General features: G+C 38.2%; 1 protein-coding gene across 1 annotated transcript; it reads left to right on the top strand.

Annotated features, from left to right (window-relative positions):
- Positions 1–6183: 6183 nt before the first annotated feature.
- On the top strand, positions 6184–26924 carry CTR9 (CTR9 homolog, Paf1/RNA polymerase II complex component). The gene is made up of 25 exons (XM_054276036.1): positions 6184–6267; positions 8054–8152; positions 8856–9095; positions 9356–9473; positions 10047–10136; positions 11402–11550; positions 13868–13975; positions 14467–14574; positions 14697–14933; positions 15661–15750; positions 15854–15982; positions 16087–16270; positions 16858–16946; positions 17205–17390; positions 17567–17654; positions 17885–18033; positions 20065–20181; positions 20349–20494; positions 21919–21990; positions 22801–22936; positions 23371–23517; positions 23949–24106; positions 24445–24541; positions 24861–24973; positions 25839–26924. The coding sequence occupies exons 1-25, from the start codon at positions 6223–6225 to the stop codon at positions 26248–26250; spliced, it is 3507 nt and encodes a 1168-aa protein (XP_054132011.1). The 5' UTR covers positions 6184–6222; the 3' UTR covers positions 26251–26924.
- Positions 26925–27132: the final 208 nt, after the last annotated feature.

Here is a 27132-nt window from a genome sequence, read left to right as displayed (position 1 = left end):
CCCACACCACCATTGCCCCCTTGCCACGTGGCTTTAGAAGTTGAGCAAGAGCATCTACACAGTGCAATATGTGGAAATAGGTCCCAAATGATTTAGTGAACCATTCCTGACAGTACCTCCTTGCATCTTAAAATAACTTTTGCTTCTGCCTGATAGCATTTACTGGTTCTCTTCCAACCTCAGTCCTTAATTCAAGAAGACAGCTAGCCTTCTGCTTAGTCCAGAATAAATGACTCTACTTGCATGGATCAAGTTAATTGTAAACTTACATGTTGATAGGAGATATGAAAACAGGCTTTGAGCATGGCACCCATCCACATCACTTCTCAGTCACCGAACAAAGTGTCCCTGGCCTTCCAAGAAGAATGTGCATATAAACACATCAAGTGCTAGGGAGGAACACAGAACAGACATTTCTTAAATTAATTAATAGCTAGATACACTATGTGCTATTACACTGGAGTTTTAAAGTAATCTGATTGTTTCCATCTCCAATATAAGATGATAAAACAGTTTTGCATTATTAGCAAGATGTGTGTTAAGACATAACATAGATTCATTGGCATAAAAGCCAAATTTGAAAAGTTCACATTATCTTACTGAGATGAAATAAATGACAGATAATATTCCTACTTTACAAGTAGTAATTGGGTCCAGTAGAATAATAGCTTCCATCCTGAGTGGGAAAGAAATTAGAATCATTACTTTTCTCTCCCATATATTTATTGTCCTTTCCCTTGGAGCAAAAGTTATTAGTGTGCCCAGGAAAATTAAATACTGCTATCTGAAAAATAAGAGATGTTAATGAAACATCGGGGTGAAGCAAAATTGAACAGATTATTCAGATCTCACCTGGCAGGACAGGACTCAGCACACAAAAAGCAAGGATGCTGACCTGCTTAAACCTTGTCACTTTGGGTGCTTACACAAAAGCAGAAAGTGTTCTGTAAGAGAAAAAAATAAAGGAGACCTAGAAGAAAAGTAAATCATCAGAGAAAGCATTTCAGATGTTAGATACATGAAAATCAGTTGTTTTCCTCTATTTAATTCCTACATATAGAAGTCAGTATAGAGTTTATATTATAAATCACATTAATGAAAAGCATGTTAGAACAAGCAGTCACCTCCAGGAAACAGAGGAAGATTTGTTGACATATTCCCATAAGCTTTCTTCATCTTCAGGCTCATTCTCAGGCTTCATCCTTCCTGAGAATTTCAGCACAAGTGCTCATTGTTATTTTTGGAACTGATTTCTGCACTCAAGTCCTTGCTTCTATAATGTTTTCCCTTCCCTAAGCTTTCTGTTAAAAACTTGGGGTTTAGAGAGCATACACAGATTTCAAAATGCAAGTAATTGTTTTAAAAGGGCTATAACACAAATAGAATACATTTTAAATAAGATTAAGTTCTTCCACTACTTACCAACCTTTTCCAAAGTACCATAATATTGGAGAAGACATACAAATCTATATTTATCCTGTGGTATTTTCTTTCCATTTTCAGTACACAAGTAACATTCTGTTGAATAGGGAAAGTATTTTATTGTAAGCATTTTATGAAAAAAAAAGTCTCATATCAAATGCCAACATTTTAGGGCCAAGTACCTGTCAAAAAAACTACAAACATTTCATGCCTACTAATTTAATCAAAAAGACTAGAGGATGTTGGAGATGCTAGATCTCAGTTGTTCTTGGGTTAGCTACTAATATTTCCATTAAAATATTAATATGATTTATGTGTTAGAAATGTTAGAAATGTTCATTTCAAAGAATGTGGTATCAGAACTCAGAAGTTCTCTTGGAAGAAAGCTTCAGCAAAGAATAATCAGGGTAGTCCCCACTTCAAACTTTTGTTTCTTCTCAGTATTCCTCTGAACAAGTGGAAACTTCTGTAAACTAAGTATTCCTAAAAGAGAGATGATACAGAATAGCAAAATTCCTGAAGTTCATCATAAGTAAATCTACTAAAAATTAATCTCTCTAGCTGCAACTCTATTTAAAGTCTTAAAGACAGCAATTTTTCCTAGCAAACATTCTATACCAAAAATCAGTGATACTTTCATTCTCCACATTTCAGCACTGCAAGGTCATTTGCTACTCCACAGCCTTTTGTGTAATCCTCTCTTGCCCTATTAATTGCTGACATGCATTTTAAACCTGTAATGCTGATGCATAATCCCTAAAAACAGCCTTCACCAGGAAGGGAAAGGAACAGGGGAATAATCGGCCTTTGCCCAGTAACTCTTTGTTTATCACTCAAATAAAATTCATCATTGAACAACACAGTGTTTATCAAACACCTCTTCCAGAGAAAAGTAACATGTTTGACATGTTGGAAAACACTAAGCCAAAGGCAAAAAGGTGACCCCACTAGGAAAATGCAAAGCTGTAAGCAGAGCAAATATCAAACTCCAGAGGGTGAGTCCAAATTCCCTGCAAACAGAACCCTGGCTAGTGAGTGTGAATAGGAATCACCCCGTGCTTGCCAGAAGGTGGCAATAATGCCACTGTGCTTGCATGGACAGCTTTAGATTTAGAATACTGGGGAGGACTTCAGCATTAAAAAAATTAACTCTGTAGAATTGCACTTGTACTGCTAATTTCTTATGGCACTCTTCATTTCCCACTAACCCCACAGGGGACAGAACAAAAGTTCTGTCCTACAACTACCTCTCTCAAATTTTCTAAGAGAAATTTTATTAAGCAAAGCCAAGACTGAACTGTTTCTCTGATCCAGTTTTTTAAACCACAGTTTTATACCTACTAAATGTACTAAAGAGGTGGTAGATAGCTATCTGTGCAAAACCCAACAAAAACTGGACAAACAATTCTGTAGATTTAAGTGACCGTCTAACTCAGTAGAATATAATTCTGTTTATCAGACAAATAAGGCAAACACAACCATTTGATGAAGCACAAACAAAAGAGTAGTAATAAATGTTACTAATCCTTTAATCCAGCATAAAATACTGCAGCTTTAATAGCTACAAAAAATATTTCTCAGTCTGCAAAACCACAACACATTCCAGTGAAACATTAAATAAACCAGTAAGGACCATCCATCATTACAGCTCTGGTTTGTTACACTTCATGTAGTTTTGATTGAAAAAATACCCATAGCATTGCTCAAAATCCATTTAATACGACCTACTTCAGCATTCCTTGCCAGCAGGATAGAAAAATCTAACTCCTTAAAGTAACAATTTTGATATAAACAGGTAATACAGCTTTCTAGTCTCTGGAATTTGCAAAATATTAAACTAATTTAAAAAACAATACCCATTTTCAGCATTTTTTTAGCCAGTCTGCCCAGCACTTTACTAGGCCTGTTTACTACCTTTTCAAGATGTACATATTGTCAGGATGGAAAATCCTAACTTCTTAAAGTAACAACTTTGAGATACACAGCTAATACAGCAGCCTCTGGAACTAGCACAATATTAAACTAATTGAAAAAAAAAATTTATAACCATTAAACCTATTTTCAGCACTTTTTTTTTAACCAGCCTGCCCAGCACTTTACTAAACCCCCTTACTATCTTTTCAAGATGTACATATTGTGTCAGGGCCTAAAACAGATTAATAAGTTGTGATGGCCCTGTGCAGCTGTCCCAGGTGCATTCTGCCACTGCCCTACCTGCAGCTCAGAGCTTTTACTCTAAAAATTAACTACATAGATATTTTGCTATAAAATAGCCTGCTCTCTGCTGCAGCATATGTTGCAGTAGAGACAGCCACAATACACATAGCATCATCAAACAATTTCAGAAAGCTCCAACCCATACACAGTAACACCTTAATCACATCAGACACCTTCAAGGGCCAGCCCATACAGAGTAACATAACCTCACCTCCAAAGGCTGCAAGCATCTGCCTTTCTTGTTCTTTAGCCCAACATTTTAATACTCCTTATTGCTGATGCACTGCACCTGTGAGCCCTCTGTTCCCTTTGGTGATTGGTCAGTAACACCTCAGCACTCCATGGCTCATCACCTCCAACACTGCTCACCTGCCTTTCACAGCTGTATCCCATTGGGGATGGGGCTCAGGCACAGCACCACTCCCAATTCCCACAAACTGTGTGCCCACACCCAGCTGGTTCTCATTGGGGATCATTTATTTAAGGACATGCACCTCAAGCACAAACGGTAATTTGCTTGCAAAGAGAGGTGGTTAGGTAGGTAGAGGTCTTTTTTTATACTGCTGCTAAAGTACTTTCATTAAGCTTAGTTTTCATTCCTGAAAAAGGTTTATAATTCCATATAATAATGAAGTTTCCAGAGGTTTTTTTTACTGTCTATAACATATATCACAAGTGAAAGTTTGCTGTATCTTACTTTTGTTAGATCAGTTTTTCTTGTTTAATAAGATTTTCTTAACAACCCAAGTTTAAAAGTAGCAAATTCAATTTCCCCAGTAATAAAGTCCAATGAAATAAAAACAAAAGACAGCAGGATAAAACAAGCCTCTTTTCTTGAAATGTCCCCAAGCACTCATAAAGTGAAAAAAGCAGCTGTTTTCACTAGAGCAATAGTTTACACACTAAAGAGATGCTACATAGCCAATAGTGACTTGTTGTTATGAGTGTATATAGAAAGGAGTCTTCCTGCTTCAACCAATATAAAAGTCAATAGCATAGTAATAAAATTTTAAACTACTTTAAATGTAGTTTGCACCAGGGAGCAAGAATTGTTTTCCCTCCTTAACTTTGGCTTAATATTCTTAAGGTCTGACCCTATAAAATCTTTCATTAAAACTAATTTTCTGTCCATGAGAAAATCTAGTTTTCTACAGCCACTGGTGAACAAATACCTCAGGAACAGGCTGTCTTTTCAGTCCAAAGAGCTTCAGCATTAACTAAAATATCTAAAAAGTATTTTATTTCTGGAAAATCAGCTTATAAATCAGAAAAGAAGGCTTTGGAACTCTATTAATTAGCATCCAGCTCTGCATAACATTGGTTCTAGCATGTTTTTAGTGCAAAAAATACACATTCCCATAAATTTCAACATCACTCTGCTTTCCTGACTCATTTCTCTAAAATAGGTATTTATGGAAGAAATCTACTCAAAGAGTAGAAGAAATATTTGGTAAATGCATTGGAGCAGGTAACTCAGTTCAGAATAATTAGTGGATAAAGAAAAATCAGAAGATCACATTGCAAACGTTAAGTAATCAAAAAATGCTACTTACTTCAGCTTCACAGAACAGCTGACACTGCAAGTCACCTAGTCATTACCCCTATAATATATAGGATTTTAGTAATTCATACTTATTTTTAAAATAAAATAATTTAATGCCTTATAGTTGTTACTATCGATTAATTCAAAGTTTTGTATTCTGCGGATGATTAGCTGCAAGACAAAATCAAGTTAGCTCTAGGGTTTAACAGGCTGTGTAAATAACATTGGAGGTTGGGGGTTTTTTTTAATAATTTCTGTAGAAATGTGTCTGAGGATCTTTTAGTCTTACTACCCTTTTTTCCCCTTGGTACTACTATAAAAACAACCTAGATGGACCATAGGTTACTGTGATTGCTGTGTTTGATCCAAATATGCAATGTATCTGCCATCAGAATTACAAAAACACAATTTGGGAGCCCAATTGTGGAATTCCTTCTTAACTTTGCGCCTCCGTGAGGCTGAGTCCCTCACACAGACCGGGCTCCAATGTTACCAAATTCTGTACTTCCCATGAAAAACATTCCCCTAACTACAATATAGTTGGCCCAGCTGAGGCTGAAAAATTGTAAATGCGCTTCAAAATATTACACCAGATGAGCTAGTCGGATAATGTAAATTTGGATTTACACATTGGTTTCCCACAAAGATAGGGAAAACCCGCACGTTTAAAACGCGTTTATTTGGAAACATTTTGACGCTTTTGAGACGCCGCGAGGAGAGGCGCCACCTGAGGGAGCCGTGCCCCACAGCCCAGGGAGCTTTACTCAGGTAAACCTGCTCCATTTACCGCTGGGTGCGTGTACGCACAGACACCCAGCATCGCCTTTCGGTGATCCATAGGTGTAGATACACCAATTCCTAGGGACAGGCGTGTGACGGGGGCTAGAGTGAGCAGGCACCGCCCTCGCACCGCCCCGGGGCCGGGCCCGGCCCGCTCCGCCCCGTTCCCGAGCACGTCCGGGTCGGGCTCTGCCGTGAGGGGAAGTGCGCGCGGCGGCCCCGGCCCGGCGAGTGGCGGCTTCGGCAGCGCTGTCGCCAAGATGTCGCGGGGCTCCATCGAGATCCCTCTCCGGGACACCGACGAGGCGAGTCGGGCGCGGGGAGGGAGGGCGATCCGTGCCGGGGCGCGGGCGGCCGCCGCTGCCGCCCGTGGTTGTGCCCCGGGCTCGGGGCGCGGGTGTCGCTCGCAGCCCCCGTGGCGGGGTCGCAGGTGCGTGTCCGGCCACGGTCGCGCCGCGCTTTGCTGTGTCAGGGGCTCTTGGTGCTCCTCAAGCGGCGCAAAGACACAGCCAGGGCAGAGGACCCTCTCTGTAAACTTATTTCACCGTGGAGCTAAAAACTTAGTTTAACTTTTCTTTATTTAAGGTACCCTGTCACAAGCCAAGGTTAGAAAGGTTCAGGAGAAATGTGTGGAGATTTGCAGCATGTAACAAAGTTTGACATTAAATCATTCCATGGCAGATACTAAGTTAATAGTCTAATTAAATAAGGTGTTGCAACATAATGCTTACAGGTTGAAGAATACTCTCTATGAATATCTGTATCCCTACTCCTCTGTATACATACATATATCATACATATATGCATACATATATACATGTCCACAGAGACATTCATATACGCACAAATATGTATACAGAAACAAGTTTCTGTATGGCTGCCATTGAGGTTTTAAGTCTCACAGAATTACCTTATTCTGCAGTGTTTACATGTTTAAGGGCATTTTCTTCTGTGACAGAAATTTCTGTCTGAGATACCAACATGAATTGTGATCTTGGTGCTGCTGTTCAGGCTGGGACTACTTGGATCCCAAAGTTCTGAATTGATCACTAGGGAATGCAATAAAATACCCCTCTACTCACCCCTGCTCTGTTTTACTTCCATGTTCATTTGCTGTGTTGGTAATATCTATTTCTCATTCATAACTATTTTAGTTGGTGGATGAGGGCTGTTATCTGTCAAACAGGAGGTGCTATGCAAGATAAACTAAAATGAGCAAAAGTTAAGCAGAAATATTTTTGCTGATATTCCAAAGTCTCATATAGTCAAAACTAGAAGGTTTTATAAACTGGATTGCTCTAATTCAGCCTATAGAGGAGTCCCAGCATTGGTAGTCAGAGTACAACAACTTCTTTCTTGCTGTAAAATTAACTTGTAACACAGATGACTAATTATTAAAGGCAGCATGGCTGAGTAAGGTGGACTCATAAGCAGTTAAATTGTGTTCCCAAATATCCCACCTGGGGAGTACCTGTTCCTTTTTCCTCATTTTATAATATCAGAAGATTAGATCAACATGAGAGACTAATACTCACAAAACAATGCCTGAATGATGAAGAATTCTTGATGTCATTTGCTGGTCATATCTACAGTTGTGAATATTTAGAAATTCAGCTGCTTCAGTAGTCTCTTAATTTCCTAGGGCATAAAGATGATTTTACAAAATTTCAGGAATCTGAGTCTTAGGTATTGATTTTCTGACACCAGATAACTTGGAAGATTTTGTTTCTGAGCTAGATCTCTATATTACCTGTAGGGAAAGTTTTGGAAAGTCAGCAGTGTGCAGTCAAATTGGTTATTAGCTGATTCTGATCATGAAGTCCATAGTGAAAGAAGTTGAATTAGGATCTCTGCTTATTCTCCCTCACTTGTATCCCAAACATTGATTTGTCTTTTCTCTGAAGAGAGGCCATTGCTTTTATCTTGTATAGAATGCAATATGTTATCTCTCCTTCCTTTGTCCATAACCTTGTTTAAACACAAATACTTATTTATGTTTTGTGCTCTGACAGGTCCAGTTTCCTTTCAGCTGAACGATAGACAATGTTTTTAATGCTTTGTGAAAAGATGATCTGTGTTGTTTGGTTCTAGGTTATTGAGCTTGACTTTGATCAGTTGCCCGAGGGTGATGAAGTTATAAGTATTCTGAAACAGGAGCACACCCAGCTGCACATATGGATTGCCCTAGCGGTCAGTATGGACACAAATTGTATATTTAAATATTGTATTCACATAATCAAATCATGATTTCCAGTTCCGTACTCTAGGACTGAGTTCCAAACAGGTACTTTATGGGGTCTTTCAGCTTTGATCCTAGGCCAGATGTTTCTGAGTGACATATGCATATTAGGATTTTAATTTAATCTCTTTTTCATGAAACAATGCCTCTTGAGGGTTGCTTTCTCTGTTTTCCCTCCCTCAATCCATAATTTTCCTGGTTTGTGCCTTTGATTACGTGCTTCATAAAAAAGGAGGGGGCAGTATCTACCCTGTGGAAAGTATGGTAAAATGTCAAAGAGGAAGACCCATGGATTCTTCACTTATAAATAGCTCAAAAAGCTGTGCTTTAAGGTGGTGAGGCACTGGCACAGGTTGCCCTGGAAGTGTGCAAGGGCAGGTTGGATGGGCCTTTGAGCATCAGGAGAGTGTCCCTGCCCATGGCAGGGCGGTTGGAACAAGATTATCTTCAAGGTCCCTTCCATCCCAGGCCATTCAGTGATTCTAGGACAGAAAAATATTTGGCGTTATCAGAAAACCTTTCTCTGATGATACCTACATTTATTTCTGCTTTATCCCTACATCCTAGAAGAAGAGTCTGTGATACCTAAAGCATCAGCTTGGTGTGTTCTGTACTCACTGGGGTGGTGGTGTCTGTTCAAACTGTGTTTTGTAGCTGGAGTACTACAAGCAAGGCAAAACAGAAGACTTTGTGAAGCTGCTGGAAGCCGCCCGCATCGATGGCAACCTGGACTACAGAGACCACGAGAAGGACCAGATGACATGCCTGGACACCCTGGCAGCCTACTATGTACAGCAGGCTCGGAAGGAGAAGAACAAAGACAACAAGAAGGAGCTCATCACCCAGGCCACCCTGCTGTACACTATGGCTGACAAAATCATCATGTACGATCAGGTAAAACTGATATCTGATCAAAAAAATGCTTTTGTAAATTAGTGATTGTAAAGAAAACAAGTATTGGTTCACTGAAGGGAAGCTAGAAACTGGCACACCTGATAGAGCTACTTCAGTCAACTTTGGAGATTGGGAAGGAAGAATTGGTATTCTCTTGCTTGATGAATATAAGAGAAATAATTTAATAGTTAATCTTTCACATAGTCCAAACTTCATATTTTACAAAGATAAATGTATTGCAAATTCTTTTCCTTGTCTAGAATCACTTGTTGGGAAGAGCCTGCTTTTGCCTGCTTGAAGGTGATAAGATGGACCAAGCTGATGCACAGTTCCACTTTGTGCTCAACCAGTCTCCAAATAATATTCCTGCCCTACTTGGTATGAGTTTATGGATATTTTGTAAAAACCTGCTCTTTGGTTGAGTTTTGGAATGAATTATGTGCTTAAGAGAGTGTGTGTAGAGAATGTGATCAAGACACACAGAGACTAATTCCAATTTGGGAAGTACACATAGGTGGAAGAGCTAGGAATAATGCAGTGCTAACTGGCATCTTCTGAGACCCATGGGCATCCATCCAGTCCAGCTATTTATGCTTCCCTGGTGGTGGCAGTGAAGCTGGACACTCTGTTAAAGGTGAAGTTACCACTTGGGAGGGGTCAACAGACTGTACACTTGTAATTTAAGTTGCTTACTAGCCTCGGTAAGTATCTTTCCTCTGGACCAATAAGGAATTAAGTTTCTGCAGAAAAATATGAAAATGTAAATTTAATGTGTTTTCATGTTTGCTTTGTTCATACACTTGACATCATCAAATGTAAGAAAAATTGTCATCTGAATTTTCTGTTAGTTTTTAACTGTAACTTTTGAAAATGGGCACAGCACATGTTAACCAAATAATACTTGAATTTCTGGTTTATAATCTTTGTTTTATTCCTGCTATGTTCTAATAGGTAAGGCATGCATTTCTTTCAACAAGAAGGATTATAGAGGAGCCCTTGCCTACTACAAGAAAGCACTGCGTACCAATCCAGGCTGCCCAGGTAAGACAATATTTGCTACTGGAGCTATTTCCTGTGCTTGCAAACTAACTCAGGTCTTCCTAATTCAAATTCAAAGGGCATTTTTGTGGTCTATATCTGTCAAAAGAACCCCAGCCCTCATTATAGGGGGATTTAGGCATTCATTGACTTGAAGTATTTCTTAGTATTTAGAGAAGGAAGTTGTGTTTAGGAAAATACTGTTGTTTTTTGGAGTATTACCTTTTAAAGAGGTATTAGAAAATAGGATTTTGCATGTAAAAGAAATTAAAGTTCTATGGGGAGGGAGGGAACTGTTCAAGACTCTTGCAGATTTTCTTTCTCAGTAAGCTCTTGGAATACGGCTTCAAAAATAACATAACAGTAATGAAAAATGCAAAATTCTACTTAGAGTGTATAATGTGAGTTTTCCTGGTTTTATATTATTTTCTTTATGCAGAAATCTGGGAAAGTGATTTTAATGGCTGTAAAAGTGATACATGGCATTTAGATACATTAATTTGAGGTATTTACATTAGGGTCGTAAATATTTGAAAGTCTCTTGAGAGATGTGATAGACTGCCATAACCTGTCTTAGGAAAGGTTTATTGCAAAGTTAATGTGTGTTCTCTGGTCTGCTTTACCATAAGATTGATTGCTACAAAAGTCTTAGTTTTCAACAAACATCTTTCCTTTGCTCCCCTTTTCTAACAGACACAGGTTTGAAACTGCTGTTTATAAATTCTCTGTACTCTTATATCGCAAGTAGTCTGAAAGAGCAGTATGATATGAATTTTCTGTATTAGCCCATCTGTACTTGGTCATGGAAGCTGGAGGATGATAAACAACATGTGAATCAGTTGATCATTTGAGGAGAAATGCCAGCTAACTTGTTTATACATCTGTGTTTTCTGAAGACCTGCTAGTTTGGGCTGAACTTAACTTGCCTAAGAAATGTCCAGCCCTTCCATCTGGCATTTTTAATGCTTTTCTCTATTATTTTTTAATACATTCCCATAAAAGTAATTTTTTATTGGTTTGGCATTGGAGTCTGTGGAAGATAGATCAGTGTTCTGGGGTTTATCAAGAAATAAAGTCTTACTAATATTTTCAAGTTCATTTTGTGGCCAGCCAAGTATGGGCTGCTGCCTTAAAAAACCAGCAAATTGTTAGATGGCTTTACAGCCTTAAAGGAACTATGAAAAACTCTGCTTTCACTCCAGGTTGTGAAAAAAAAAGGCACAAAGTTGAAACTTTGGGATTGTGAGTGGTGTCCTGTTGTTCTCTAGCCGAGGTTCGCTTGGGAATGGGTCACTGCTTCGTGAAGCTGAACAAGCTGGAGAAAGCTCGCCTGGCCTTCAGCAGGGCTCTGGAGCTCAATTCCAAGTGTGTCGGGGCCTTGGTTGGACTGGCTGTTCTGGAGCTCAATAATAAGGAGGTGGGTCTGGCTTAGCAGGAATCCATGCTCAGTTCACTTTCTTTTAGCTAAAAAAATCAAATTTTTCATCCTTTCAAAGATAGTTCAGTTTTGAAATGGGTAATAACTTTTGTGGTTGAATTATTTTAAATCTGTGCTACAATTGAATGATATTATAGGTATGTGCTTGTGATGTGAGCAGCACATTCTGAATAGCTTTCTTCTGTTGTTAAAAATCTTCAATTCTCTTCTTTATAGAAGAGTTAGGTACAGAAAAACAGTGCTAGGTTAACTGTTTCATTTAAAATAATAAAACTCCATGATGAGATATGTGAAGGAAAGTCAAGGTAAAAGACATATTCCCAGGAGGTTAGAACAAGGTTTATGGAAGTTTAGGAGTTAAGCACAAATTTTCAAACAAGTTTCAAAGTTGCATTCAGGCATGCATGCTGCATGGTAAACCAAAGAGTAGGCAAGAAGAAATTTTAAGTGGGCTGATAAAAGTACAAATAAGTAGTGATCCACCTTTCTAGGTATTGTATCACTAGAAAAATACATGCAAATATAGCTTAGTTGGAATCATAAACTCCTTAGCAGGAATAACCATCTCAGATATATTATTACTGGAAGATGAGACCCTGAAGTATTTTTTAAAAAATGAGTATTGTTACATAATTGTATGTGGCTAAAATTTAGTGTGCTACTTTCTATAGTTCAATAGAACTATACTATTCTATAGAAGTATACTACTTCTTTCTACAGAAAGATCTTTTGTTAGCACAGAATGTCTGAAAATTTCTTGGTTTACTGCTTTGTGAGGGGAGAAAAAACCCTGTTATTACTTCCATGAAGAAACTAAAAAAGAGAGTGATTGTAAGAGGTTTTTTCATAAAACTACAGAAAGAACCAAAAATACTCAAGAGTCAAATTTTAATAAATTCCACAGATGAGAAATTGATAATATTTGGTATCTTTACCTTTTCCTGAAGGTCTTTTGACTGAAGTCAAGGGATGAGCTCACTCACCTGAAGATTCAAAAAGCTGTGATTAAAAGCTGAGCCACTCAAGGATGTTTTGTGTTCTTTCTAAGAAATATATCACCTGTGCTTTGCTTCAAACTGTTCTCTTAACTATGTAGTAATAGTTAGTGTAACACTGAAGAATTGGCACAGGGAAGGGAGAGCACTCTGGGGAAAAGAGCCTCTCTGAATATCAAATTAATTGGTATCTTTTTTGTGCTTAGATATTTCCAATATTTCTTCCTCCTAGATGTTATGATGTCAGATCAGGGTTGAGATCACACTGTGCTCTCATTGAGGTCTGTCTCATCTGTTTTTCTTAAATGAAAGCACTTAGAGCTTTGGGACCTCTACCCATCTACTGGATTGGGTTCATGAGTTGGACATGAGACTCAAGGTATTGGAAAACTTGGGCAAATGTACAGTGTGATTATAAACCACATTAACATTTGAAAATGAAGGCAGGAAATACTCAATATCTCCTAATCCAGGTGTATTGTTATGCTAGGTTTGGAAAGATTGCACCTGTTCAAACTGAAATTGATTTTTTAGCTGCTTTCATGTTATGTTTTAACCTCTTAAAACCTAATCTGTTCAATAAGACAGCTTTCTTCTCATCATAATTACAGAGTAAAGCACAGCTGTTAGATGATTCCTTGATAGCATTTTTGGTGTTTCTCTTCAGAAATAAGTACATATTAAGCTGACATGTTTCTGATACAGATTTAATAGTTGTCCTAAATAAAAAGCAATTATTTTATCAGTTGTGGATTTGAACTTGTAGGCAAATCACATTTTTACCTGTGGGAAGCTTTCTTTAAGGTGTAAAGCTTCTTTAGAAAAGAGTAAGTTGATGCAGTGATATTTCTATTTAAACACCTCAAACTCACACTGATTTTAAAACGAGATCAAAAGATGTTGTTTAGAATTTGAACATGAAAATATCTTCATTCCACTGTTGAATGAATTGGATAAAACATTGAAACCTAAACCATGCTGGCACTGGGGACACTGAACAGTAGAAGGAGCACAAGGAAAGCTGTCAGGCTGTGAGTGTGCCATGTCAAAGGACATCAACACTAAGTCTTTTGGGTTGTTTTGCTTTTTTTTTTTCCTAGAAAGTCCTGCTGTGCTTCATTTCCTATTTTCCACCTATATGCTTCAGGAAGAAAAGCCTGTAGCTGAATTTATTATTTTTTTGTGAGCTCAGTATGGTGTTGTCAGAAATCCTGAGCAGCCTAGACTGAAGAATGGTTTTGAAGATGGTAATAAGATACAGATACTGAGGTGCTGCTGATACCTGTCAATGTTTCATTTAGGCTGATTCCATCAAGAATGGTGTTCAACTCCTCTCTAGGGCTTACACAATTGATCCCAGCAATCCAATGGTGTTGAATCACTTGGCTAATCACTTCTTTTTCAAGAAGGTAAGAGATCACTGAAATTTTACAGTTAAATGCTTGATAACCTCTTAACAATAAGAATTTTGGTGTTAGATTCAAATACATTTCATCAGGTGACTAATATCTGTTAATCTAGATAAAGAAGTGTGAGGTTTTTGGCCTGAATTTTGTATGAACTTTTCTCAAGAAAACCAAGAAAGGTACTCTTAATTAAATCAAAATCAACTTTGTGTCTTGAAGGGGTTTTGGGTTTTTGATGTTTGGAATTGGATTTTTGGTTGGTTGAGGTTTTTGTTGGTTTGTTTTTTCCCCTCCTCACTCTTCCATGCTTTAAAACATGAAATAGAGAAAAGATTAGTAACAGCTAAAACTAAATCTATTGTTATTTAGTCAGTGCTGTGACTAAATCTTTGTCATGTTTTCCAGCTATCCCTGTTTAAATCATAAAACCACTTGACCATAAATAAAGTGAAGACTTCCAAATTTCATTTAACTTCTTTTTTTTTTTTTGTCAGGACTATGGTAAAGTACAACACTTGGCTCTTCATGCTTTCCATAACACAGAAGTGGAAGCAATGCAGGCAGAGAGCTGTTACCAGCTGGCAAGATCTTTTCATGTGCAGGTAGGGCAGTTTTTAAAACTCCCCTTTGAGCTCACATTTAAAAAAAGTCTCTGTCATAAAAGTTCATGCAAAGGTTGCCTGTAAAAACACTGACTGTTCTTCATTTAATTCCTTTTAATTAGGAAGATTATGATCAAGCTTTCCAGTATTATTACCAGGCCACTCAGTTTGCCTCATCTTCTTTTGTACTTCCGTTTTTTGGATTGGGTCAAATGTACATTTATCGAGGGGACAAGGAGAATGCTTCACAATGCTTTGAAAAAGTCTTGAAAGCCTACCCTAACAATTATGAAACTATGAAAATCCTTGGATCTCTTTATGCAGCTTCAGAAGACCAGGAGAAACGGGACATTGCAAAGGTGAATTTTCCTTCCACCAGCATCATGTTCATTTGCAAGAGTAGAACTTGGAAATCAGACTTGAAATCAGTATGTTCATTAAGTTCAATAAAACTCGGGGTTAGGTGGCTGTAGATATGGAGTATTTCATATAGGCTGTCAGGAGGGATTTTCCTGTCTGTGAAGTGTCACTACTTCTGGGCAGAACTGAGACTCCCCTGGGCTTTGGGTAAAGCATGTCCAGGAACTTAGAGAAGCTCCAGCCTCATGTCTCTCTTTGATACATGAAAAGGGCAGAATTCTTTCCATATATATATAAAATTGTCTGAAGATGGGAAGTTAGCTCATGATTTCCTGAAGAGAGCAAATCAGTTGCTGATTTCCAGAAAGCACTTGTCTTGTCTGGGCTTATTTGGAAGGACAGTGATGCTTCTTTTTAAGTGAAAGGTATTTTAAATCTAATGTTGAGTAGATAAAGGCAAGAAATGTTAGACATTTCTCTGGCTTTTTATGTTGATGTAATAGCCTTTGTTTCTCTAAGACTTGAACCAGGTGCTCTTTTCTACAGAAGAATATAATAAAGAAGAAAACAAATGCAGATTTATTACTGGGCAGATGTTTAGGATGTTTGCTTCTGCAGTATGGTATATCTTTCTGGTGTTAAGGTGAATGCCTTCACTCTTTTATTTCCATTTTTTTAAACAGGCTGTGTATCTTTGAAATGGCATAATTCTCTTCTGTTTTTCAGGGGCATTTAAAGAAAGTCACAGAACAATATCCTGATGATGTAGAGGCATGGATTGAGCTAGCCCAAATTCTAGAACAGACTGATATACAGGTATTATTAATACTCACTTGGTGAATTGTGTGTGTGCTTTTCATAAGAGCTTTTAGAGCTCATTCTCTTCTTTCTTTCATCCATTTTCTGTTTCTTTCCAAAGGGTGCTCTGTCAGCCTATGGCACAGCCACACGTATTCTGCAGGAGAAAGTTCAGGCTGATGTCCCTCCAGAGATCCTGAATAACGTGGGTGCCCTGCACTTCAGGCTGGGAAACCTGGGAGAGGCAAAGGTATGCAGTTGCTCACAGTTTGAATGGTGTTTCTTGGTCACAGAGAAGTTTTTCTTTGAGGACATTCTGGAGTGCTTCATTGCTCTTTTCTCTCTGTGCTTCAGAAATACTTCCTGGCATCGCTGGATCGTGCCAAAGCAGAGGCTGAGCATGATGAGCATTACTACAATGCCATCTCTGTGACAACATCCTACAACCTTGCCAGGCTCTACGAGGCCATGTGTGAATTTCACGAAGCTGAAAAGCTCTATAAAAACATTCTGAGAGAACATCCAAATTACGTTGATTGTAAGAAACATTTGGTATTTCAGTTCTACAGCCATCCTTATAATGCCAAAAACCTTCTGGTTGACAGTGTCCTCTGCTCTCCTTCTGTCTGTCTTCCCTTGTTTTCACAGTAGCATTGGGGCTGAGTAGCCTGTGCTGTTTTCCACAAGCTGCAGCACTCATCATGCCCCAGCCTCATCTGTAGCCTTTTCTCTGCTTGTTTTCCATTATCATCTGCAGATACCCTTCCCAAAGCTTGTGGAGATGGGAGAGCTATTTAAAGTGGAGGGAGAACTATGTAACTGATGGATCCTTATTTCTTTGCAGTTTTTCAGTTGTCCTTAACTTAAAAAGCAAATTTAACACATTCATAATACTCTTAATTCTTCAAAACCTGCAGTTTCTCTCTGGCCTTACATGGGTGCAAGTTCCTTCTTCACATCATATTTCTTGAGAATAGAATATGAAAGATGCCTTAGTGTTTGCTGTCCTTAGCTGATCAAGAGAAAGATTGCTTTTGAAATTGATGCATGGACAATATTTTCTTTGTACAAGATGACTTTAACCTGTTCCCTGATTTTTATTTCTTTTTCTATCTTTATTTCCAGGCTACTTGCGTTTGGGAGCTATGGCCAGGGATAAAGGGAATTTTTATGAAGCTTCTGATTGGTTTAAAGAAGCACTTCAGATCAATCAGGTTTGTACCCCTATAAGTGTTTACCATTAAAACACTCTAAATAATAAGTTAACTTAAAAATTAATTTTCCTCTTTTTGTGTTTTTATTTTGGTTAAACTAGAGGAAAAAGAGAGAGCTACCAGATATGTTCTCTGTGTTTTGTTTGGGGTTATTTTGAATATGGAATTATGTTTAAGAAGAGTAGCACTTTATGCTTGAAAAAGAACCCTTGCAAAGGAAAAGAGTGCTTTTGTAACTTAAAGTGAATTTTTATTTAGGATCATCCAGATGCCTGGTCTCTGATTGGCAATCTTCACTTGGCTAAACAAGAGTGGGGTCCAGGACAGAAGAAATTTGAAAGAATATTGAAGCAGCCCTCCACACAAAATGATACTTATTCCATGCTGGCTCTTGGCAATGTCTGGTTGCAGACTCTCCATCAACCCACAAGAGACAGAGAAAAGGTAATGGGCATCTCTCTGCCCTGTGTGTGGGTTTGTTTATTTCTTGTATGTTGTTAGCTATTCAGAGCCTCTTATTGTTGTCTGTTTGGCATCTTCTAGTCCATAAAACCTCTGGGTAGATCTTTTAATACCCCACTTTAGAAGTGAGTGATGAATTGGGGCATTTCTCTCTGCAGGAGAAACGTCACCAAGATCGTGCATTAGCCATCTACAAGCAAGTCCTCAGAAACGACCCAAAGAATTTGTATGCTGCTAATGGCATAGGTGAATATCAGACTCTAGTTTTGCTTCAGAGGTGATCATATTCTGAAGTTTCATGCTTTATTAGAGAATTGTTTTTTCAGGGCCTGAGCACCGTAGTGTGGAGCCCAGGAAATGGCAGCTATGTCAGTTTTTGAAGGGGCACTTTATTGAAGTATATTGAATTTTCTGTGCTAGGAGTGCGCAGTGCATGAAGCTGGAAGCTCACACTGTCCATATTCCTCTCCCCTCAGGAGCTGTCTTGGCACACAAAGGATATTTCCGTGAAGCTCGCGATGTTTTTGCCCAAGTGAGAGAGGCCACGGCAGATATCAGCGATGTGTGGCTGAATTTGGCACACATCTACGTGGAGCAGAAGCAGTACATCAGTGCTGTGCAGATGGTAACATCTCCACCTTGAACTACCTCCTGTCTTGGCTCACAGAACTTCTAGATGTCTCTCTGTTGTCAGGGCAGCTGGGAAAGTTTCTGAGCAGTGTTCTAACAAGTTCTAGGCCTATTTCTAGCAAGCTGTTGGCTGTCAAGTCTAGATTTAGTAACAGACTGCCAAATGTGGGTAGGGGGTAACAAAGCACTTACCATATTTTATACTTTTTTTTGGTAGCAGGGTTAGAATTTTGGTTGTGGAATAAAGTATTTGCCAGAGTGGTTTCAGTCAGTGTAGTTACTGTTTGTGATTTACATGCAGATATTTCCAAAGTGAGTAAATACAATTTGCTGCCAGGGTTTTCTTTTAAATAGCAACAATTCCCATTTTTGTTCTTATAAATGACCACATAAATACTTTAAGAGTTATCTTAAAAGCTGACTGGGCTGTAATTTCACTCATCACAGTTAAAATCACAAACTAATTCATGTTGAAAGAAAGCTGTTGAGCTCAGCTAGTTTAACCTGACCTGCCCAAGCAAGTAAATGTTCAAGTGTCAACTTGTTCTGAGTAAATTAACTCAACTAGTTGATGAAAAGCATACAAATAAGCTTAAAAGCACAGCATATGTTGAACAGGACAGAAACTAAGAACAAACTTGTGTCATTTAAGATGCGTGCTTATTGAGGCTCAAAGACACTTCATTCAGGGCTATTCTGAAGCTTTTTGTGATGCTTAATAAAGAAGTGTTTACTGGCCTTTCTTACATGCTCAGGAGCTCAGTAGTCACTGTCCTGCAGTGAGCTATTGTTAGCAAGCTTTGGCAACACAGTCACATTCACTCTTTTGTCCTTGAATGGGGTCTGTTGTTTTTTTAGCACTTTGACTATTTTTATTGACAAAAAACCTAATGAAAATCTCATTTTAGCAATTGCTTAAGCAGTGAATTGCAGTGGGGAAATGGGTATCACTTTCATCTATCGATTTGGGAGAAAAAATATTTTACTGATTTGCTAATTTATTTAAGAAAAGGTGTTATTAGAAATGTGTTTGTTTACTGAAGTGTTTTATTGTTCCCTGAGTTTTGCTATGCAGTCACAGTGTGAAATACATTATATTGGACTCAAAGGGAGACAAATTGAAATTGCTAGCCCAGCTTACTGCAGCCACAATAATTATCCTACTGAGTTCTCTACCCTAAAGCATACAAATCTGAGGCAGGCTTGAGCTAAACACAGAATCTTGGATGCTGAAGGTGCTCACCACACAGTGAGATCCAAGAGTAACAACCTCAGGTGTTGCAGTTCAGGGCAATTTTTCTGTACTTGAGCTGCAAATAAAACTTACTTTATATTCCTTCCTATTTTGGAGGCTTAGAGAGGGTGAAGGGTTCCTTGAGAAAAGAGTATGTCAAACAGAAGGTGCTTTTTACTGAAAATTATAACATTTGCTATCTTTTAAGCCTTTAATTCTAGACCCACAGAAGTTATAGTAACAAGCCATCTTTTACACTTTAGAGAAACTGATATCCCTTGACATGGGTAAGTTCCTCAGCTGGGTGGACAGAGCAAAGTTGAGATATCTGGAAAGTCTGAATTTTTTTTTAACCAATTATATTAGATATATAGAATTAGTATATTAGATATATTTCAATTTGTAAAATATCTTATTATATGAATAAAGAAAATAGATTGTTTATTCCTCCCACATATTGTGGAGAATATTTGAGTGATCTTAAAATGAGTCATGTTTGTTGGACTTTGTTGCAGTAAATGCTACTTTAGAAAGTATTCTTTTGTGCTTAAGACCTACAGAGCCTTCTGGGCTGCAGCCAGTTTCTTGAAAAAATCAGGCACTTGCTATGGAGTAGGAGAATGTTCTGATCACTGAAAGGGAGGCATCCATGTAGCATAACACACTTCTTTAAAAAACAAAAGGCATATTAGCAGTAATGCTTTTTGGGATTAGAAACATTTACTAGAGTCAGCTAACCAAAATAACAAACCACTGTTGCCTCTTACTTTGGTTTTTTTTCTTTTATTTCAGTATGAAAACTGCCTCAGAAAGTTCTATAAGCATCAAAACACTGAAGTGTTGTTATATTTGGCCCGGGCACTTTTCAAATGTGGCAAATTACAGGAATGCAAACAAACTTTGTTAAAGGTATGGATCTAGAACATCATGGATCACAGAATAAAATTACTGTTAGTTGATGTGTATTTGTGTTTCCTTAAATTTGATGGTCTGGGGTTGGAGTGATGGTGTTTATTCTCTTTATGTCATTTCTGTATCACATTGTAGCTTATCTTAAAAACATGGTTTTTTTCCAGGCCAGGCATGTGGCTCCAAGTGATACAGTCCTCATGTTTAATGTGGCTTTAGTGCTGCAAAGACTTGCTACCTCTGTCCTGAAAGATGAAAAAAGCAATCTGAAGGAAGTCCTTAATGCTGTGAAAGAGCTGGAGCTCGCCCACAGGTAAAAATTGTTTGTTTTTAATCCTTATAATCCATGTTGTTGTCCCCTTACAGTGTATTTGCAGTATTGAGCACAAATCTGGTTAGAAGAGCAATCATCTTCTACAAGGCACTATGTAATTCTAGAGTTTTTAATAGGAAAACAAAATATTGGGCCTGACAAAACTGTGTTCAGATATTGTTCCAGAACCAGTTTTGTTTGACCAGGTGCCAATATGTGTTTCTCAAAGTTTTGTTATTGCTTTGACCAAGATGCTCATCTTCCCAGAAATGTACAGTTGAAAAGATGTTGATAATTATTCTACAAATTGAATACTATTTTATGACTTCTTTCAAAGCAAACTATAAGGCTTAAAAGCAAATCTGTGTATCTTACATAAGTATAATTAATGACTAGCAGTCCCTAAAGACTAATTTCACTCTCGTTTTGGTAAGTAAAGCCCAAATACTGTCATAGTTTAAGAACAGAAACAGTTTCTTAAGTGCATTTGAGATATTTTAGTTCTGTTTAAAAAACAATAATAGAAAATTTTGTGCAGACACCAGTATGATTAATCTGATCCAGTTGTCACCATCCTTGAACAGAACTTTTGTCACCATCCTTGAGCAGAGCTTTCAACCATTTATCCTTCTCCTAGGTGTAGCTGGTGCATGATTTCTGCGTTCTGAGCTATGCTGTTATGTTGAGGATGGAAGTTCTGACTTAAATTTAATTAGAAGCTTGTTATTTATTGTCTTGAAGAAGTTGCATGAATTTATTTTTGCCTATTAACTACAATTTTTGGAACATACTCTCCATAGTCTAGACCTCAGGCAAGGAATTTTTATATTCATGTACCCAAGAATTTGAGTCTAGCACAAAACCACGTCATTTGGAATGTGTCTGAGGGTATATGGGAAGAAACTGTGGCAATCTTGAAAGTTAAAAGTAATTTTCTTTTTAATTTGAGAAACTTTTCAAAGCACTGATCATTGTATCTTACTTGGAAGTTTGTTTATTCCCAAGGGCCTGTCCACTAGGTCAAGGAGGCTGTTCTGAAAGGATTTTTGATAAACAAGTTTCCCTTCCTTCTCTTATGCTGAATTCAGGCATGTAATCTGTGACAGATAAATCAATTTTTCGGGTCAGCAATGTACTTACTGGTAGGAGCCAGCAAATGAAATCTCAGAACTCTCTTTAGAATGTTTTCTCTCCAGAGTGGTTTTAGAATGCTTTAGATTGGAGTATTCTGAATGCACTTTTTAACTATTAAAAGGTGCTGTATTAAAAGATGTTGGCACAGAGGAAATTGGTGGTATTTCCTCATCTTTTGAGTTCTACAGGTTTGTAATTCAGGAGTAAATGGTTTGTTTTAAGGCAAAATTGCAGTAAATATGTAAGTAATGCTGTCTTTGCTTACTTTGGTTTCTTGTGATTTCCTCCAGGTACTTCAGTTACTTGAGTAAAGTAGGTGATAAGATGAGATTTGACTTGGCACTTGCTGCTACAGAAGCCAGGTAAAAAAATAAAACCAAACCACAAAGAAATCCTTCATTCAGATTCTAAGGGAAATATTTTTTGTCCTGGTTTTTGGTTTTTTTTTTTTTTAAGTATTAACAGTAGATTCCAAAATTTCAACTGTCAGTTTGTTAGAACAATAGAAATACAAGTGCAGGGTCACTCCCTACTACTGTTTCATTCTTTTCCTGAGTTTCACTTCTGCACATTCTTGTAAGATTTCCACAGCCCCATACAAATACCAGTGTTGGCCATCCTGCACTGAATGGGTATTACTGAAGCACTTTGTGGAGAGAAGAAAATTTCAATATTAAAAAAATGTCATTTTGGCATCAGCTAACAGGGGGTTGAAAGCACCTTGCTTTAATGCTTTGTGTGACTTGGACACTTTATGCAACCTTAACTCTCACACTATGGGGTTTTTAAGCCTGAATTTTGACCTACCTTTCCAAAAAGATTTGTTAGGTTGTTGGGATTAAATACAGGTTTTTATTAACTATACTTTTGAAGCTCTCCAAATTGGTTGGCATTTTTCCTTTTATGTTCATGTGTGAGTTTTCTGTATATGAATTGGCTACGTTTGAAGTGTGAATCAATATGCTCTGAAATGATCCAATGGAACATAAATTAGCTTACTAAAAATGCTTTCATTTACTCAAAAATCTGCACTGCTCTTCTTTGTGCTATTTCAAGTACCTGTTTTTTTAGTTCATTGAGGATATGAATGTAGTGTTTGATGCAGACACTTTATAAAAGCATTTCTTTTTGTGTTTGCCACCTTGCCTTACCTGAGAACCTTCATTTTGCAGGCAGTGCTCTGACTTACTGAGCCAGGCCCAGTATCATGTGGCTCGGGCACGCAAGCAGGATGAGGAGGAGAGGGAGCTGCGTGCCAAGCAGGAGCAGGAGAAGGAGCTGCTTCGCCAGAAACTGCTTAAAGAACAGGTTTTATCCCACTAAATTCTGTATATTGCATTTTATAAGTGTGCACACTGACAGTTTGTGCTCCTGCTGCTCTGGGGTGGTACCTAGGAGCTGTTTTTCTTAGTCATAGGAAGTGCCAGCTGAAAATATTGCAGCTAACAGGTGATGCTCTTTCTTTCCCATAGCCTCAGAAATATTTAGTTGTATAATGAAATAAAATAGATGTGCCAGAAGTTCTGCCATCAACCTTTTACCTATTCTACCATGGGCTTTTTTGTAGAAAACTTTTTGTAAAAAAGTTTCCTTTTTTTTTGCCATGTGCATCTTCTGCTGTGACACAGAGCATCAAAAAGCAATTTTCCAGTCTCCTGACAGCAAATAATTTCTGTGCCTGCTGTTATAATCACTGTGGGGTGCAAATACAGCAGTAATGGTTGGCTTCCTTGGTGTTTCAGGAAGAGAAGCGCCTGAGAGAAAAAGAAGAGCAGAAGAAACTTCTGGAACAAAGAGCTCAATATGTGGAGAAGACCAAGAATATTCTGATGTTCACTGGTGAAGTAGAAGGATCAAAGGAGAAAAAACGTGGTGGCGGTGGAGGCAGGGTAGAACAGAATGTTTTAATCTCTTTTTTTGTTTTTTATTTCTTTTAAATCCTTAATTTTCCCCTTCTGATATATAGTCTCTTGCAGGAGCACAGGTTTTTAATTTCAAACTCCTAGGTTCTACTGAGTTAAATTGCACAGGTTTAATACTAAAATGTCAAAATTGGAAGCTAATACTTAAAAGTTCTGAGTGTGGTGGCATCACTAAAATGTATTCAGTTGCTAAAATAACAGAAGATTATCTTATGTGCCAATTCTGAATCAGTTTCTAAATTATACCTCTCTGGTGCCAACTTTGCCATAGTCTCTAGAAGGTCTATATTTTCATTTCTTCCAGAACATGTTCAGCTAAATTTCCATTTTGAAGTGTTTCCTGGGAGCTTTGTAACTGGGATGTGAATAATAGGTTGTGTTGCATGTGTCTCTTACAGCGTTCCAAAAAAGGAGCAGGGGAGTTTGATGAGTTTGTCAATGATGACAGTGATGAAGATCTGCCCATCTCTAGAAAGAAAAAGAAGAGGAAGGGCAGTGGTAGTGAACAGGATGGGGAAGAAGAGGAGGGTGAGAGAAAGAAGAAGAAGAGGAGGAGGTAGCTGATACTTTAATTAATTAATTTTTAATTAATGTCAATTTAATATTAGACTTCCCTGAGCAATAGTAGGGTTTTTAAGTAAATTCTCTGCAGTCTTTTGCAACAGTTTAAAACCAAACTCTTATCAAGATGTCACATGATTTTTTTTTACTAACACATTACACTTTATAAGACTTAAGCAAAGTCTTATAAGACTTTCTGCCAAGACAATCTACCAGAGAAGTAGGAGTAACACTTGAAGAACTGGACATTTCTTGAGACTGGTATTTTTGTATTTTTTAAGGGTTTTTTTCAATATTATGCTTTATGCCATATAAAATGTGTTTCTGTTCAAGACCCCAGAAGGCAGAGGAGGGGAGTGATGATGAGGAACACGAAAACGGCCCGCGGCCTAAGAAGCGACGTCCACCCAAAGCAGAGAAGAAGAAAGCTGTAAGTTAAACCCTGAATAACTGCATCACTCTCTAAATATGTATTTGGAGTTCAGCATTACCCTGGTCAAGAGAGATTTATTAGTGTTGAAAATTGCAGCAAAACCTCCTGAAGCCAACTGCTCTTAGAGCTTATTTTTGTCCTCCTCCTGTGTTGCTATTGCTGCTTCAAGGATGAAAAGGATATTTCCAAAGCCATCTAGAACTAAGTGATAGTAAATGGAAAATTTTTTAAGGGCTTGTCTGGTTTTCTGAATGTGTTTCTACATTTGGGCCCCGTGCCACATGAACAAGCAACTCTTTGTTTTCCCCCTATACAGCCCAAACCAGAGCGTCTGCCTCCTTCAATGAAAGGAAAGATCAAATCAAAAGCCATCATTTCATCAAGTGATGATTCTTCTGATGAGGACAAACTCAAAATTGCTGATGATGGGTAAGAACCGTAATTAACTTTGTATGAACTTAGAGTTTCAATGCATGCCTTCAAGAGAAAATGCAGTGTTAATGAGATAACATGAAGATAATGAGAAGTTTTTTATTGTACTCGCAACATCCCTTCCCAGTGCAAATTAATTCCACTCATTCTTCTAAAACTGGTGTGAAAAATGCAAGTATTTTATGATTGGCTTTTCGCAAATAATAAATTGAATATTATATGTGTTGTGTTAGAAAGTAAGGCTGTATTAATTCTCTTACATAGTGTGTTAAATATAGTTTTAGGTTAGAAAAAATGTTAAAGTAGAAACTATGCTATGCAGGGTACTTTTTAAGAAAGGACTCGCAGCGAGGTAGCAGCCACAGGACACCTAAATATTTCAGAGAAAAAGAATTATTGCCTTCTTATCAGAAGAAATGAACTTCTTTCCGCCTCAAAGGCGCTGTTAGGATTCAGAGGAAGAAGCTGACAATCACCAGACAGAATCCTGTATTTGAATGGAATTTATGCGTCATGTATGAAGTGTATGAATATGCAACAGGCTATTGCTTTTAAGGGTTAATCCTCTGTTAACGTGTGTCCTTTTTCAAGCTCGTGATGCCCAGAAAAAGGTACCCGGACGTCCATAACTCTTTGTCTCTATTGTCTCATATTGTCCTGATTCAAATTGTCCAAATTATTATTCCTCTAACTGTATTACTATTTTTATAACCATTTTATTACTATTAAGTTTTAAAATTTTAAAAACAAATGATAGGCATTTTTCACAACTAGCATTACCCAAACCCTGCTGTCTTGCTTTATGTATCAGCTAAAGGGAGCACTTTTTAATACCATTTTTTCCCTCTGCTATTCCCCACAGGCACGCTAGGAATAGCAACAGCGATTCTGAGGAGGGCGAGCAGCAGCACAGCAAACGCATTGTTTCCGACAGCGATTCCGATAACAGGAACAAGTCGGGCAGCGAGGCCGGCAGCCCCCGCAGGTCCAGCGCCCGCGCCTCCGAGGAGGAGTCTGACAGCGACCGGTCCCCGAGGAAGAGGCGGCGCTCGGAGTCGGAGCAGTCGGACAATGAGTCCGTGCAGTCGGGGAGGAGCCGCGGCTCCGGCGGCTCCGAGAACGAATCGCGGCCGGCTTCGCGCAGCGCCGAGTCCGAGCGGGACTCCGAGAGGGGCTCTGACCACGAGGGGTCTGCCAGAGCTTCTGGCAACGAGTCCGAGCCAGAGGCGTCCAATGATGAGGGCTCTGAAGGGGGCTCGGATGACAGCGATTAGAGCTGAATTACAGACCCTATTTTTAAAAAGTTCATGTAAATACATCTCAGTTACAGGGAAGATAGAATTTTTATATTTCAAAACTGTGATTTAAAGAACCTTAATGTTTTAGTAAACTGTTGTGAGACCTTTTGTGATTCTTTCTATTAGTTACTGATGGATGTTTCTCTAAGTTGGCTTATGGTGTATTTTTAAATTTAAACCACTGTAGGTGCACAGAATCTCTGTCCTGTAGTCAGCACACCGAGGATGGAATGCATGTAAAAACTATGGAACATAAAATCTCCCTAGGTGGTTCAGTGTGGCTGAAACTTTGTTCTGTGATTAAAGATGCATAGATGGATCTTAAAATCCTACCAGATACAACAAAGAGCTATGGATATTTATCTTTTTCCTCACTCGGAGTAAAGGTCAGTAGGGAAATTTTTTTCTTACTTTCTGTTAAAGAATAAATGTGCCACAATGCAGCTCTTTTATGTTTTCAAGGGTTTGTTCTTTTGCTTCTGTTTTTGTGTTAAATCAGTTGAAAATGTGCAGATCTTAGAGAAATTTTATAAACTAGTGATGCAGATTTAGATGAAAAATTTAAATTGGCTGGTAAAGACGTTTGGGAGAACTCTGTATTACTTGAGAAAGGTAAAGCTGCAAGTGTCACAATAAAATGTTCTTGCTTATTTGCTTGGAGTGATTTATTTTACTCCTTAGAAGGTATAAGCAGAATACCTGAAAAAGTTGAATTTGGAATCTCTTTGGAGGAAGTGGTCCTCCCTGTATTGTAAGTACATGGCTTGGAACTAAGTCCTTTCACATAATGTGTTCAGGAATAACAATGAAAAATTGCTGTGCTGTAGACTAAATTGGATTTCTCTCTGTGGTTCTGAA

This window comes from Melozone crissalis, unplaced genomic scaffold (genome assembly GCF_028551555.1).
Source record: "Melozone crissalis strain CALT ecotype California unplaced genomic scaffold, PUWL_Pcris_2 ptg000018l_1, whole genome shotgun sequence".
In the NCBI taxonomy this organism is placed as follows: domain Eukaryota; kingdom Metazoa; phylum Chordata; class Aves; order Passeriformes; family Passerellidae; genus Melozone; species Melozone crissalis.
Note: the sequence above shows the minus strand (reverse complement) of the source record. Positions and strands in the feature narration are given on the sequence as shown.

Excerpts from the sequence above, each read along its gene's own strand:
- CTR9 (XM_054276036.1), top strand. The coding sequence starts at position 6,223 with ATGTCGCGGGGCTCCATCGAGATCCCTCTCCGGGACACCGACGAG. Across the intron at positions 14,934-15,660 it reads AGAAACGGGACATTGCAAAG|GGGCATTTAAAGAAAGTCAC; the intron begins GTGAATTTTCCT and ends TCTGTTTTTCAG. Across the intron at positions 16,271-16,857 it reads ACATCCAAATTACGTTGATT|GCTACTTGCGTTTGGGAGCT; the intron begins GTAAGAAACATT and ends CTTTATTTCCAG.